Source organism: Pseudopipra pipra, chromosome 16 (assembly GCF_036250125.1).
Source record: "Pseudopipra pipra isolate bDixPip1 chromosome 16, bDixPip1.hap1, whole genome shotgun sequence".
In the NCBI taxonomy this organism is placed as follows: Eukaryota; Metazoa; Chordata; class Aves; order Passeriformes; family Pipridae; genus Pseudopipra; species Pseudopipra pipra.
Genome location: NC_087564.1, coordinates 14,008,050 through 14,021,368, shown reverse-complemented (window position 1 = coordinate 14,021,368; position 13,319 = coordinate 14,008,050). Strand labels below are relative to the sequence as shown.

At 54.5% G+C, this 13,319-nt stretch overlaps 1 protein-coding gene across 1 annotated transcript; it reads right to left on the bottom strand.

Annotated features, from left to right (window-relative positions):
• Nucleotides 1-2,616: 2,616 nt before the first annotated feature.
• On the bottom strand, nt 2,617-11,258 carry NT5M (5',3'-nucleotidase, mitochondrial). The gene is made up of 5 exons (XM_064673289.1): nt 10,326-11,258; nt 6,894-6,994; nt 6,472-6,532; nt 5,960-6,074; nt 2,617-5,778 (listed from the first exon to the last, which is right to left on the bottom strand). Exons 1-5 carry the CDS (start codon nt 10,587-10,589, stop codon nt 5,621-5,623), a joined length of 699 nt encoding a protein of 232 aa, XP_064529359.1. The 5' UTR covers nt 10,590-11,258; the 3' UTR covers nt 2,617-5,620.
• Nucleotides 11,259-13,319: the final 2,061 nt, after the last annotated feature.

Genomic DNA, 13,319 nt, shown 5'->3' with positions numbered 1-13,319 from the left:
AGAGTTGTGGGAGCCCAGGGGGAAGCAGGGGCAGAGCTGAGCAGGGAGGCACGGAGGAGGAAGAGGGAAGTCCTGGGTGGTCAAGGGTCTGCAGGCTGTGGTTTTCTACATGGACCCTAAAGACTCCTCGTTCATCTTCTAACCCACAAGTTGTTCATGCTTTTGCCCATCTCATTCTCTGCCCCATCGCACTGGGGAGGAAGCAAATGAGTGTCCAGGAGGGGGCTCAGCAGCTGGCAGGGGCCAGCCCAGCACATTTCCCAATTCCCACATTTCCCCACTCCCACATTTCACAATCCTTCATCCCTGGAAGTGTTCAAAGCCAGGCTGGATGGGGCTCTGAGCAACCTGGTCCAGTGGAAGGTACCCTTGTTGGAACTAGATGGTCTTTAAGGTCCCTTCCAACCCAAACCCTTCCATGATCCTATGATTTTCCCAGTGCCTGCAGCTGCCTCTTGGTACCCCACTGTGCTCCAGTTGGTCCCAGTAAGCTGTGACCCCCTGGCCTGCAGTGCCCAGCGGGAGGGATGCAGAGGGCATTGGAATAACTGGGAAGGCTGAGGACTAGGAGGAGGACTGGCCACATCCTGCTTTGCACAGGCTGGCAGCAGTGTGCTCCTACAAGTGATCCCACAGTCCCCTCTAGTGGATATTCCTACTCCATCGACATGGATGTCCTGCCCACACTGTGTGGGCACCAAAGGGCTCCAAACTTTGACTCCAGCAGTGGCCCTGGGGTACCATCACACTCCTCTCCCAAAATTGGGCATGGTGGCAGGACCAAAGCCCCATCCAGCTGCCGCCAGCTGAGCCATCGCTGCCTTCACTCCTTCCCCTCCTGCGTATTTGGGTGACTCATCCTCCCTCCGTCCCCTGCCCTGGCTTTGTCCCACACCACCCGCTGTCCTTGCGTCAGGGCTGGCCCCAGCTGGCCCTGCATTCCTTACTCTCCCTCTCCACCGGGATTTCACACCACTCGGAGTTATTTGGGCATCAGCCAACATGAGGAAGAGCTCATGAACACCCTCGTGGCAACTTCTTCCAAGAGATCCAGGTGTGAGCATCGCTTGCCCCTGCCCTGCCAGACCCTGCAAGCTTAGTCCAGCTAGGACTGGGACAAAGTGGGATGCTCTCAGGGTGAATCCCCTAAGGGAGGTGGATGCTTGCACCTTTGTCCAGCAGCTCCTGCCCATAGGAAGGGTGGGAAGGCTCCCACTGGCACTGGCCTGGAGTGATGCTCTGTGCTCAGGGCCAGGTCACCACCACCTCGTTCCCCCTCTCTCCGCCCCTCCCTGCCTTGGAAACTGTGCTTGTCACCCGGAAGATACGTGATATCTACAACCTGAGGCTTTTCAAGGGACAAAAAGGCACTAAGGAGAACGTGGAGGAATGGACACATCTGCAAACCACAGTTCGTGATGTTCCATCATGCTGCGGTCCTCCACCTTGCTCCATCTTTTACTGGGAAACATGTAATCCTGGCCCCAGTGCCCCCCCTCAGCAGCCTCAGTTCAGAGCAGAGCTGGTGTCAAACCCGCTGCCTTCGTCCCTGTGCCAGGAAAGGACAGTGTCCCCTCCAGGGCCTCCAGTACAGGGTGAAGGTAGTAGGGATGGAGAAGCAACTGGGGTCCAACACTTGGTACCAGGAAGCCCCAGGAAGCAGCTGGAAGGGCAAAGAGGTGGTTGTTACCCAAACCAGCCCTGGGGCAGCTTTATGGCCCCCACAGCAGCACCCTGGGGAGATGTACACCCAGTGCAGGCCGTGCTGCCCAAGCTGGCAGCCAAATCACCTTGTCCCTTGAAGGCTGGGAAACCCTTGGTGTCCTGGCTTCAGCAGGACTGTACCTCCAGCTCATGGATGTGATCCTGCTAACACCTTGTGTCATGACCTGGAGTCACACCAGTGCAAGGACCACACACCCTGCTGCCAATATCCAATCCTCCCCGCTGTCTCACTACTCATGGGACATTCCTGAACCTGGTGCCATGGGGAGCAGAGCCAGGCCTCAGGCTGTCCAGTCACAGCCAAGCAGATTTCAGGCCCAGAAACACACATCTCAGGCATGAGCTGTGGCACTGACCATGATCCTATGATTTTCCCAGCCCTGCTAGTATGATCCTAAAGTCCTTCCTCCTTGCCTTTGGTCCCCTGTGTCCAGCTGGGCTATGGCATTGCTCACAGCATGCAGGTGCTGGTCAAACACAGGGATCCTTGTGTCATGGTCCCACGGTGGGCAAGGGAAGCCCACAGACACCTCACAGCCTCTGTGTGTGGATGTGGAGCAGCCAGCAGTGATCAACAAGGCACAAAACCCCAGGGAGAGCCAGCCCCTTTAATAGCTTCTGCTCTGTGGCCCAACAGCAGACACACTTCATGGCTTTATTTATTATAAAAGACCTTTAAGAAGATGATCTCTTCCCAAAACCACCCCTCAGCTTTATTTCTGCCCACAGGGACTGTGTCTAATGGGGTGCTGGCACTGCCAGGGCAGCAGGGCTGGTTCCAGGTTTTTTAGACAAGGAGGACATTCCCAAGCCTGGAGGTGACCCCCTCATTCCCTTATAGATCTATGCCTTGGAAACTGCAAACCCAAACTCCATTTCTAGGCAGCTGGATGACAATCAATGCCAGTGTTTATTGCAATGCTCCTCATTTGCCTCAGGTCTATAGATGTACATTCAAAAATAAGAGCTCTGTGTATCCCAGCTGGACACATTTGGGCTTGAATGATGAACAGGCTGATCCGTCGGTGAGGGAGAGTCACCTCCTGGTCCCGAGTGTGGTGGGAGCAAACAGGCCAGTTACCTGCTCAGGATCTCTGTGCATCGAGTCAGAGCCTCAAGCACAAACAACTCCAGCTCTCCTTTCAAGTGTATTTGGTGTGAACCCGTGTGGTGTCTCTGGCATCATATCCCAGCACAGGGAAAAGACCCGCTGGCCCTAGAGAGCCACATCCCTTGGGTCCGCCCCTGTCTTGGGGGAAGAAGACAGGTTTGAGCAGCTGCTGTAATGATGTGCCAGCTTGTTTTGGCTCGAGGATGGGCAGTGAGAAGGCTCTAGAGAGCTTGGGCAGTTCGTGTTTACATTGTACCATTGGGAAAAAAACAGGTTGGATCCCATGAAGCCACCCCGGCTGCAGAGAGGGGCCGACAGCCAGTGGGGGTCTGGTGGAGCCAAAGGGTTTGTGATGCTCAGCAGCTGTGGGGGCTGCCCATGGTGCTCCCACATTGTCCCAGCTCCCAGCCTGCAAACCCTGCATCCAAGGCAGCTCTTGGCCAGGGAGCTGCATTTCAGGTGGCTGCACATCCCAAGTATACCTCCCCAAAGCAAACTCACCACCCAGAGAAGCACACAGTGGTTTAAACAGTGAAAAAAAAAAAAAAAAAAGGAAAAAAAATGTTGCTTGTGGTATGTAACTCCCATTACCTTGGGCCAACCATGTCAACTTTGTGCACTCCCCCCCCCAAGAACTGCTTTCAGAAAGCCTCAAGTCAATGTAGGCTCTGTCCCTGTTGCTGCAGCAGCTGGGGAAGGCACAGGTTCCAAAGCACCACTTCCAGAACCTCTCCAGATCCCAGATGGGGAGGTCTGGCTGCCACTGCTGAATTGGGTTATTTGTTGGTTATGTAGCTTTAAGCTCATGTCCTTTTGGGGAGAGCCAAGAGGAGAGGGGAGAGCCAAGCCAAAGGTGTGAGCAAGGAGCACAGGGTGGCTAATCCCAGCCAAGTCGTGGCTACCACCTCTGCCCATGGGGCTTTGTGTCCCGGGGGGAATTTTACCCCTGCAGCCAGCAAGTCCTTGGGCCAGGAGCACATGGTGGGATCCCAGACAGCGTGGAGACACAGCACTGAGGGCTGATGGCCTCTGTGGGGTCAGCAGGGATGCACTTGGTGCATCCCTGGGGCTTTGCCTGGGGCAGTCCAGTGCCAGCTCCCACTTGGGACAGCCAGGTCGTGGCTGCCCTGTGGCAGTGCCGTAGGCAGGGAGGGGATGCCAGGCTCTCCCAGCTGCTGGGATGTCCTTTCTCTTGGGCTGGGCAGAGGAGCAGCAGCAGTGGCTGCTTTCTGGTGCCAGACAGGTTGCTGCAGTTCAAGGCCAGACTGCTGTGGGCTCAGAGAGGCAGGAACGAGCCAGACAGGGAAGGAAGAAGATGTGGGCACAGCTATGCCAAAAGCATCCCTCTTGGAGCTGTCCCTTGGTCCAAACACTCCCTTTTTGGTGCTCACCTCTAGCTTCCCAGCAGTGTTGGCTGTTCCCAGAGCTCATCAGGCCCAGCACAGTCACCCGGCAGTGGCGGCTGGCACATGCTCTGGCCCCGGACATACAGAGCCAGGACAGTGGTGGAGCTGCAGAACAAACTGACCCTGTGACACAGCCTGCTGGGCACCACTGATGGGCTCCTGTGCTGGTTTTGGCTGGCATAGAGTTAAATTTCTTCACAGCAGCTGCTATGGGGCTGTTTTCTGCCAAGAAAATTAACTCTACCCCAGCTGAAACCAGCTCCCCAGCCTTTAACAGCAACATCTACCCAAACATCTTCCCTTGCAGCATGTGAGAACTGCAAACAGCATCCATGGAAGTGGTTGTGACAATCCTCCACAATCACAACCCCAAAGCTGTCCTCTGGACACTCATGAGGCCTCTGCTTCACCCCCTTCTCAGCTATGCTGTAGCTCCCCCACCAGCCCAGCTTCCCCCCCAGTGGCATCTTCCCAGGCAGCTCCACACTGAAGGTTTTGGGATGTTTGCTGCCCCAGAAATGCTCTGAGTGATTCATGGGCGATGAGCAGCTGGGAGAAGAGCCCCACTCTTCATCCCAAATCAACTCTAAAGCCCCAGCTCTGAAGCTGTGGCAGCTCCTTGGGGATGAGGACAAGTGGGGATCCCTTCCACCAGCTGGAGGATGGCTACATCTCAGGTGTAACAGTGCCTCAAGGGCTCTCTCTGCACAGCCTGATCCATGGAAGGAATGGTACTGTCCCCATATCCCCCTGCAGGGACTCTTCCAGCAGGGAAGCACTTAGCCATCCCATTGCATCAGCTGCAAGAAACAGCCCAGCTGAGCCAGTGCAGGGAGCCTGGGCAGCATCCACCTGCTCCCCCAGCCCTTCCAGCCACCCCTCTCTGCAGATCCAGGCACTGGGAGGGGAAACACCCCCGAGGCAGCCCCTTGTGATGAAAGCCTGTGGACAAAACAAATCACCCACATGATCCCCGACTGTAACGCAGAGGGGAGGGTAGAGAGCTGGTCTGTGCCCTGCAGTGCACCAGACAAGGGCAGTGACACGCTGAGGGGGACCTTGTCCATCAGAAATGCCAGGCTGGCCTCGTGGGGGGTGCAGATGCAGCACAAAGACCCCAGAAACCAGTGGGAAATGCCCCCTGGCCAGGCTGTCAGGTCCACAGGGCCAATCCTGCTGCGGTCTCTTGTGGCACAGCTGGGCTGGGGTCTGTTTTCCAGGTCCAGGTGGCTGTGGCGCTTCAGCTCACCCTCCTCTTCTTCTCCACAGCAGGGACAGTGTCTGTCTGTCTGTCCATCCGTGCTTTCAGCCTTCAGCAGGACTCCACAGGGACACGAGGGGGTGGCTGCAGCCCCAGGTGGCCGTGGGAGGCCGGTGTTTAGGTGGCCTGGCCGGGTGGGAGGCGTTTGCTGTCCAGAATGGCCTTCCAGTCATCGGACCAGGAGTGCAGCCGGCGGCTGGGGGGCTTCAGCTGCAGGTGCTTGTTGTGGCAGGCAGTGAAGAGCACGTGCTCCCAGGTGGGGTTCAGCTCGGCCCCTGCAAAGCAAGGAGAGAGGTCAGTGCTCTGGACAACTCCCCTGCGAGACACTGAGGTTGACTTTGCTCCAACGTGAAGAGCCTGAAGATACAAAACCCTGATAAGAGCCTAATCAAGCATGGAGGGACCAACACCCATCACTGGCTGCATCCAGGCACTCCCTCAGCCCTCACCTCTTACCTGTTATATCAGGTCTGTCATCTATAAGCAGGTCAGCAGAAACCACTGTCTTATCCCGCGTCAGAACGATCTGCTCAAGAAACTCAGGTCCAAAGTGCTTCTCCACCCAGGCATACTGGAAGGCAAGAGGCAGGAGGTGAGCTCAGGGAAGGCTGATGGATGGGGCAGGGGCTGCTTGGTGGAGTGGAAGCAGCCCTGGGCTCTATACAGGGATGATCTCTCTCTTAATACGTTCTTTAGTGGGATAGATTTGGATGCTGCTGGAGCATAAGTTCTTTTAAAGCCCAGCAGCTTTTGATGTCGAGATGAAATCCTAAGACCAAGAACCTCAGTGTGTGCAAATGGCAGAGCTCGGCTGATGGCGGAGCTGCTGCTCTGTGAAGATGCTTAGGGACAAAACTGATGGCACAGGGAAATGTTGTTGCCATTTTACAGCTGGAGGCATATAGGGGTCAGCTGGCTTTGCTGGGCAGCCTGGACAGGAGGGGGAGCTGAGATTTGGACCTGCTCACCTTCTCGTAAGGGCAGTAGCGGTACTTCTTGATGGGGCTTGTGCAGATGAACACGTCGGTGCTGCCACAAGGAGAAAAACAGGGGCAGAGTGTCACTCTGTGCCAGAGCAGGCAGGACCCCGAAGGTGACCCCCCACCACACACAGACCAAACCAGGGTGATTTAATCCCCCATCTCATAGGATCTCACCCACACCCACAGCACAGGAGCAGAGCTGACGGGAAGGGGCTGTACATGGCTGATGTTCTTGGTGACTGCTCCAGGAATCAAAGCCCTCTCTCTCCTCCCATCCCTGGTGGCTGGGGTCAATTTATTTTTAATGCTGATGTTGTATCAGCTCTTCTGCCAGGAGGTGGATGAGCCTGCAAAGCCACAGCTACTCCCCCGTCCATCCCCACACCACGGGGCAGGTTCCTACTCACTCTGCCAAATTTGCCATTTCCTTCACAGCTTCCACAGCCCCAGGGAGCGGGTCCAGCTCGATGAAGAAGTTCTTGGATTCCCAGATGCTGATGGCTTTCTCCTGTGAGTGGAAAGAGAGCAGTTACTGCACAGGGCTTCTTGCTACTCTTCTGGCATGCAAGTCTTCCTCACCTTTTGCGAGGATAGAGGATGGTGACAGTGAGAAAGGTGGGAGCACCAGCTCCAGTCCCCTCCTGCTAACTCCCCCTGCCTCTGTGGATGCCTCTGGTCCCCACCTGCCAATCTGCACCCATTCCATTCAATTTAGATTGGAGATGCTCTGCAACAGACTTGTGTTTGCCTCTGCAGCCCCGGATAGAGAGGGAGCAGCACATTCCTTCAAGGCAAAACACAAGGGATTATCCAGATCTGACCCAAACCCTGGGTGTGGGTCCAGAGGGATGGACCCACGAGGATCCAGCTGACGTGGCCTGGTAGCCCTGCTGTAATGTGATGCTGCTCAGGCACAGATGCTGTCTGGCCTATTTGTCTCCATGAGATCACTTAAAATAGCAGCCGGGCTGCTCTCCCAGGAGCAAGTACATTACAGGATGAACCACATGTCAGGATGAATGCAGATGCTCTTCCTCAGGGATGCCTGGGCAAGGTCTACCAAGCAAATAGAGCATCTCCAGGCAAGGATTTGAAACACTTAACATCCAGGTCAGCAGCCAGGATGCAATGGTATAGCACAGGGAGAACAGAGATGAGACCACAGGGAGCAAAACCTTGGGATGAGGGCAGAGTCCAGGGGCTGCCTGCTATGGATCCAGCACAGCTCTAAAGAACAGCATCCCCTGCACTGCCTCAAACAGGTAACAGCTTGTCAGGCACCAAGGAAAGCAATTATTTTGCACAAACACCAGGTCCTTGGGGAGGAGAGCTGGGAAGAAGCAGAAGCAGCCCTTTCCTGGTGTTGTGATGCAGTTGAGGAGCTGCAGATGCAGCTGGGAGAAGTTTTGAAGGGAGCTCTGCCCTGAAGGACTGATTTTCATTTTGAACACTTCTGTTTCTAAATTTGAGGGAGAGGAACAGGGACAAAAGGAACTTCAAGCCCATCCCAGCCTTCTTGCAATCTGGCACTTGGCAGTTCCCTCCTGCCTGATGAGTGGGAATCTAGTGAGTAACCACCACATTTTGCCTTTACTATGCCTGTACTGGGGGAATAAAGCAGGCAACCATGAGCAACTGGGGCTTTACTGGGAACTACAAAGCTCAGGGCAGCAACACCCCAGAGCAAACACAGGATCGCTTAAGGAGTCCCATCCTGCTTTAGCCAGTGCCAGGACACTGGCTGCACACCTCGCCTCCTCTCAGGAAGGTAAATGCATCAACCCATCACATATTTGGGCATTGAGCTTTTAACATGACATGCCAGAATCAAACCCTGTATTTCTCAAAAAATCCCAAGTAACATGACAAGACCAGACACCCAATTTAAAAAGGAGAGACTCTGTTGCACTCTTTCCTTTTGCCCAAGCAGCAGAAAACATCGGTGGATCAGAGGAGGGAATAAAAGCCTTCTTCATGGCTGTCCAAAATGAAACACATTGATTTGTGCAGAGAGCCAGCAGAAATGCCTCCTGGCTCCATGGCAAGAACAGCTGCCCTAAAAGTTTGCCATGGGGTCAGGCACATATTCAAACTAGAGTTGCTCTGCTTCAAATTAGTGAGCAATGATGTTCTATTTTTAAGACACTGACTGCAGTTGCACAAGAGACACCTGAAAAACACAGCCTGATGCAGCAGAGCACTTCAAACTCCATTGAAGTGTTTTCTTTCAGCAAGGACTTCCGCAGTTATCCCGCTTCCAATTATGTCAAAAAGCATTTTGCAATCAAGCTTGAGGAGGGAAGAACTAAGCTCATCTTGAGGAAAAGACCCATTCGGCTCCCAGAGACAGGATAACTCTCTGTGGCACAACCATCATGCTGGCCCAGCAGATGGAAAAATCCCCTGGGCTGGGAATCCCACCAAGTGTCAGAAGGACACACCCTCAAATTCCTTCTTCTTATGTCTCCCCATGAGGAATTTCCCCGCCTGTCCAGGGCTTCCCATCCTACCAGGTCTGTGTGCTCAGTGCATTGCTGAGCTGTTCTCTCTTTCAGAGCTGGGGCCTGCAGCACATTGGACTCTTCAGCTTCTATTTTCTAGTCCCCTACATCAGGTCAATGGTTCTCTCTGAGGAGGGGGACTGGAATGGCCCATGTGCCCACATCCACAAAGCAGATCCTGTTCTCTTCATCCTTGTTCTGAAACCATGGGTGAAACCAGGACTGCTCTGAGGTCAATCTGTGGAAATTTTGTTCCTTGTTCAGCCCAAGGTTTCAGTGGTTTTACATGATCACAGCAGACACAAGATGAGCTCACTTCATTTAACACATCCAACGTAGTTAAGATCAAGGAAGAAAAATTCATTATCATGCATTACCCCTGCCAAACTTTTAACATCTGCTTTACTGCATGAATGACATTCTCCATTTCCCTTTCGCCAATCCCACCCAGAGAGGACATGTTATTTCTTTAGCTCATCAAGATGTTTAGGACTTTGCCCATGGGAGAGCTCCGGACCTTATTCCTGCTCCTTTCCTTGTAGCCATCATCCTACTAAAAACAGGAGCACTTTTATTTGCTGTAACACCTTTCAACCAGTGCAACTGCAATCCATGGATGAGATGAGAAACTTGAAGAGGCAGAAACCAACTCTCTGCTATGATCAGTCCATTGTTAAAAGATAAAGTACAACATAAAGAGAGTTTCTGCTTTTAGGCTTTAATCATTAAAATGAATACAGTAATTTTCAGGCATGGAGGGTCTGGGGTTGTTTTAATTTTAAGTAAGCCCTTACATGAAGCATTAATTGCATGATTTGCTCTCAACTTTTGTGCTGCATCCCACCCCTCACTTTGCTGTTGAGGAGCTAAATAATCCATCTAGGAACAGTATCAATCCATGTGTCCAAATCAGAGCTAGAAAAAGCCAGCTATGCAATTCGAGGTATTTTAAGACAGATATTCTGAAACATCTCCTTTCCTTGCATGTATCTCCATCCATGAATGCAGGGAAAAAGACCACTAGACCACTTGAGTAACCTGGTCTAGTGGAAGGCGTGTCTGCCCACAGCAGGGGGTTGGAACGAGATGAGCTTTAAGGTCCCTTTCAACCCAAACCATCCCATGCTTCTATGAAAGAGACACTGGATTTCTGGGAAAAAAGGCAACACTGGAAGCTCTCCTGTGTGCAGACCTGTACCTGTGCTTTGGTGGGAGCTCTGGCCAGCACCCACAGCCCTCCCCAGCACTGCACCCACGACCTGGGGGTCAGGGGGTCCCGCGGGGCCGAGCTCCAGCCCCAACCAGAGCCCACGCAGAGCCGGGGGATGCACAACTCACACTCAGCTCAGGTCCCAGGCGCCCGTACTGCTCCGACACCCAGAAGCCCCTCCGGTCCTCCAGGGCAATGTAGGGCTTGTCGGGGTACCTGGCCCTGAACTTCTTGAGGAAGCCTCCCTCAAAGTCGGCCAGCACCCCATCCATGTCCACCAGCACCCGCAGGGCCCTGCGGGACCCCCCGGCGGGGCCGAGCCCCCTGCCCAGCCCTGCCAAGGGGCTGCAGTGCCGGGGCCGCAGGTGCAAGAAGCAGCTCAGCAAAATCATGGTGGAGGGGGCTGGGGGAAGGGGATGAGGGGCTTCGGGAAGGAGATGGGAGGGGGCTTGGGGAAGGGGACGAGGGGCTCAGGGCAGGGGATGGGGGTCTCAAGGAAGGGGATGGGAGGCTTGGGGCAGGGGATGAGGGGCTTGGAGCAGAGGATGGGAGGCTCGAGAAAGGGAACAGGTGCTCAGGGATGGAGGGCTCAGGACAGTGGATGGGGATCAGGGCAGGGAATGGGGTGCTTGGGGAAGGGGATAAGGGTCTCAGGACTGGGGATGAGGGGCTCGAGGAAGGAGATGGGGGACTCTCCAGCTAAAAGAGGGGCCTTTATTTCAAGCAGGCACCCCGCCAGCAGGCAGCCGTGGCAAGCGCATCCCTTTGCAGCAGAAGCAAGGAGCGGAGGGGCGGATGCGAAGGGGAGCAGAGGGGCTGCGGGAGGGTGCGGGGGGGATGCAAAGGCCCGTCCTGGCGCCCAGCGCGTCCTCCCCCTCCCCGTCCCATCCCTCCCTGGCAGCGAGCGCGGAGCGGGCGGCGGGGGGGGACCGGTACCGGTGCCGGTGCCCGGAGGTGCCCGGCGCTGAGCTCGCCCCGACCCGGCAGTGCAAAGCCCAGTTCCTCTTCCCGGTGCTGGGCCGAGCCCGGAGCGCCGGCACCGCCTTAAAGCGGCACAAGCGCCTGTGACAGTGCGGCTGCTCCGCGCCGCCCGCCCGCTTTAAGGCTGCCCGGGCCCCGCGCCCTCCCCTTCCCTTTCCCTTCCCCTTCTCCTTCCCCTTTCCCTTCCTCCCGGCCTGTTTCCCTCTCTTTCAGTCTTGGGGATTCTCCATTTCCCCTCGCTTGCTGCGGACCCTGTCCCTGATCCCGCCCTCTGCCCCCATGCCCGTCCCTGCCTGCAGAGATGGTGGGGTTTGGGGGCGCAGATATGTAGGGGCACAGTAACGTGATCTTTGCATAAAATACACCCTTTTCTGCCAGTTCACGCGGAGGGGACACGCTGTGGCCAGGGTGTCAGGAACCCTTAAAAGCCGGAGCCCAAAAAGCCGGTTCCGGGACCCCAAAGAAGCACCGACAGCACCACGAATGTTCTGACACGGGACCAAAGATCTGGTCAAAAAGTGCTGTGAGGGTTAAAACTGATGGAGAAGGGGCAGCTCTCCAAGTGGCACTGACAGGATTAGGAAATCGCTGAGCTGGGAAAGATTTTGCTTGACAGCAATAATACAGTTCCACTATATTTAATTTTTCAAGTCCAGAATGTTTTCCAGTGAAATATATTATCCTTGGATCATAGAAAGGACATGAAAATGCACTGTAGGAATCAGGTGACCTGGGGAAGGTCACAGTGAGGGAAGGAGAACTGGCTGGGTGGTGAACCCAGCAGTGAGGCTGGGAGGGCAAACGGGGGAAGTTCAAGTCTGTGTTGTGCTTTCACTCCCACTTGGAGGCATTTTGCTCCCTGCGAGGAATGGGATTTCAACACAGCTGGATGTTCCTGACTAAGCAGGGAGGGAATACATAGAAATTTATGGCTCCCCAGGGCAGTGGTCACAGCCCCAGGGCTGACAGAGCTCAAGAAGTGTTTGGACAATGCTGCCAGGCACATGGTGGGTTTGTTAGGGTGTCCTGGGCATTGCCAGGAGTTGGACTGGATGATCCTTGTGGGTCCCTTCTGTTGCCAAATACCTCCAAAGTCATCATGAAGAATAAACACCAATTCATTCCTTTTTCACATATTTATACATTTTTAACAAATTAATTAATGTTCATTGGTTCTAAATTACATAATTCCCTTTCATTAATTAGTATTCCATCCACTATTGGTTATTAATCTCTCGTTGCTTATGCTAATTAGTTCATCTTTCTAGTATCTTTTTCCCCTGGTAGGGATTTTCTGACACAAATACTGAGCCTTTGTTAGTCTTCTTCCTTATCTGCTGGTTTCTGCAAAAGGTCCTTGTTTCCAGATGTCCAGTTTCAACATCACATTTCTCTCTCACGGGCTTTGTTCATTAAAGGTTAACTTTTAACAAAACGTACAGTTTCAGTACTTTTCCCAAGCTGTCGTCTCACAAAAGTTGCCTTATGACAACTTTTTGCTGTATGCTGGCTAAAAGTGATTTAAGGCCTAACACATAAGCTAAACCAACTAATTAAAGGGTTTCATTAAAGCCACTAGAAATGTTAGAAAGGTTGTATCATTTTCAGCACTTCCAGCTCAGGATGGTCTATAATTCCGTGATCTCCACACAGGCTTCCATCATCTCCATGGATACTGAAGCACTGACACATTCTCTGCCTGCAGAAGCTCCCGAGGGATGGAAAACACACTCCCACGTATATAAACCGAGTCAACCAGCGGGATACAAACCCCGTTCCCCGATATCCGGGCGAACATTACACGGAATCAGAGGACAACCACCGCGTTCCCAGGGGACAAGAGGGATTAAATCTGCACGGCTCGTGCAGTGCCAGCACTCGGGAGGGCTTGACCGTATGGCGAGGGTCCCCCTGTCGCGATGGTCCCCATGTCGCCACGGTCGCGGTGTCGCGGGGGGTCCCCGAGTCGCGCGGAGGTGACGCCGATGACGTCACCACCTCTCCCCCCTCCGGCCCTGCTGAGTCACGGCCCCTCCCGCGCCTCCTGACGCGGGGCCGGCGGTTGCCACGGCGACCGCACCTCTCGCGAGAGGCGGCGCGACCGGCGCGCGGCGGCGGGAGGTGCGCGGCGCCCGCGGCGG

Excerpts from the sequence above, each read along its gene's own strand:
- NT5M (XM_064673289.1), bottom strand. The coding sequence starts at position 10,589 with ATGATTTTGCTGAGCTGCTTCTTGCACCTGCGGCCCCGGCACTGCAGC. Across the intron at positions 6,075-6,471 it reads GCTACTGCCCTTACGAGAAG|TATGCCTGGGTGGAGAAGCA; the intron begins GTGAGCAGGTCC and ends CTTGCCTTCCAG. Across the intron at positions 5,779-5,959 it reads TGACAGACCTGATATAACAG|GGGCCGAGCTGAACCCCACC; the intron begins GTAAGAGGTGAG and ends CTTGCTTTGCAG.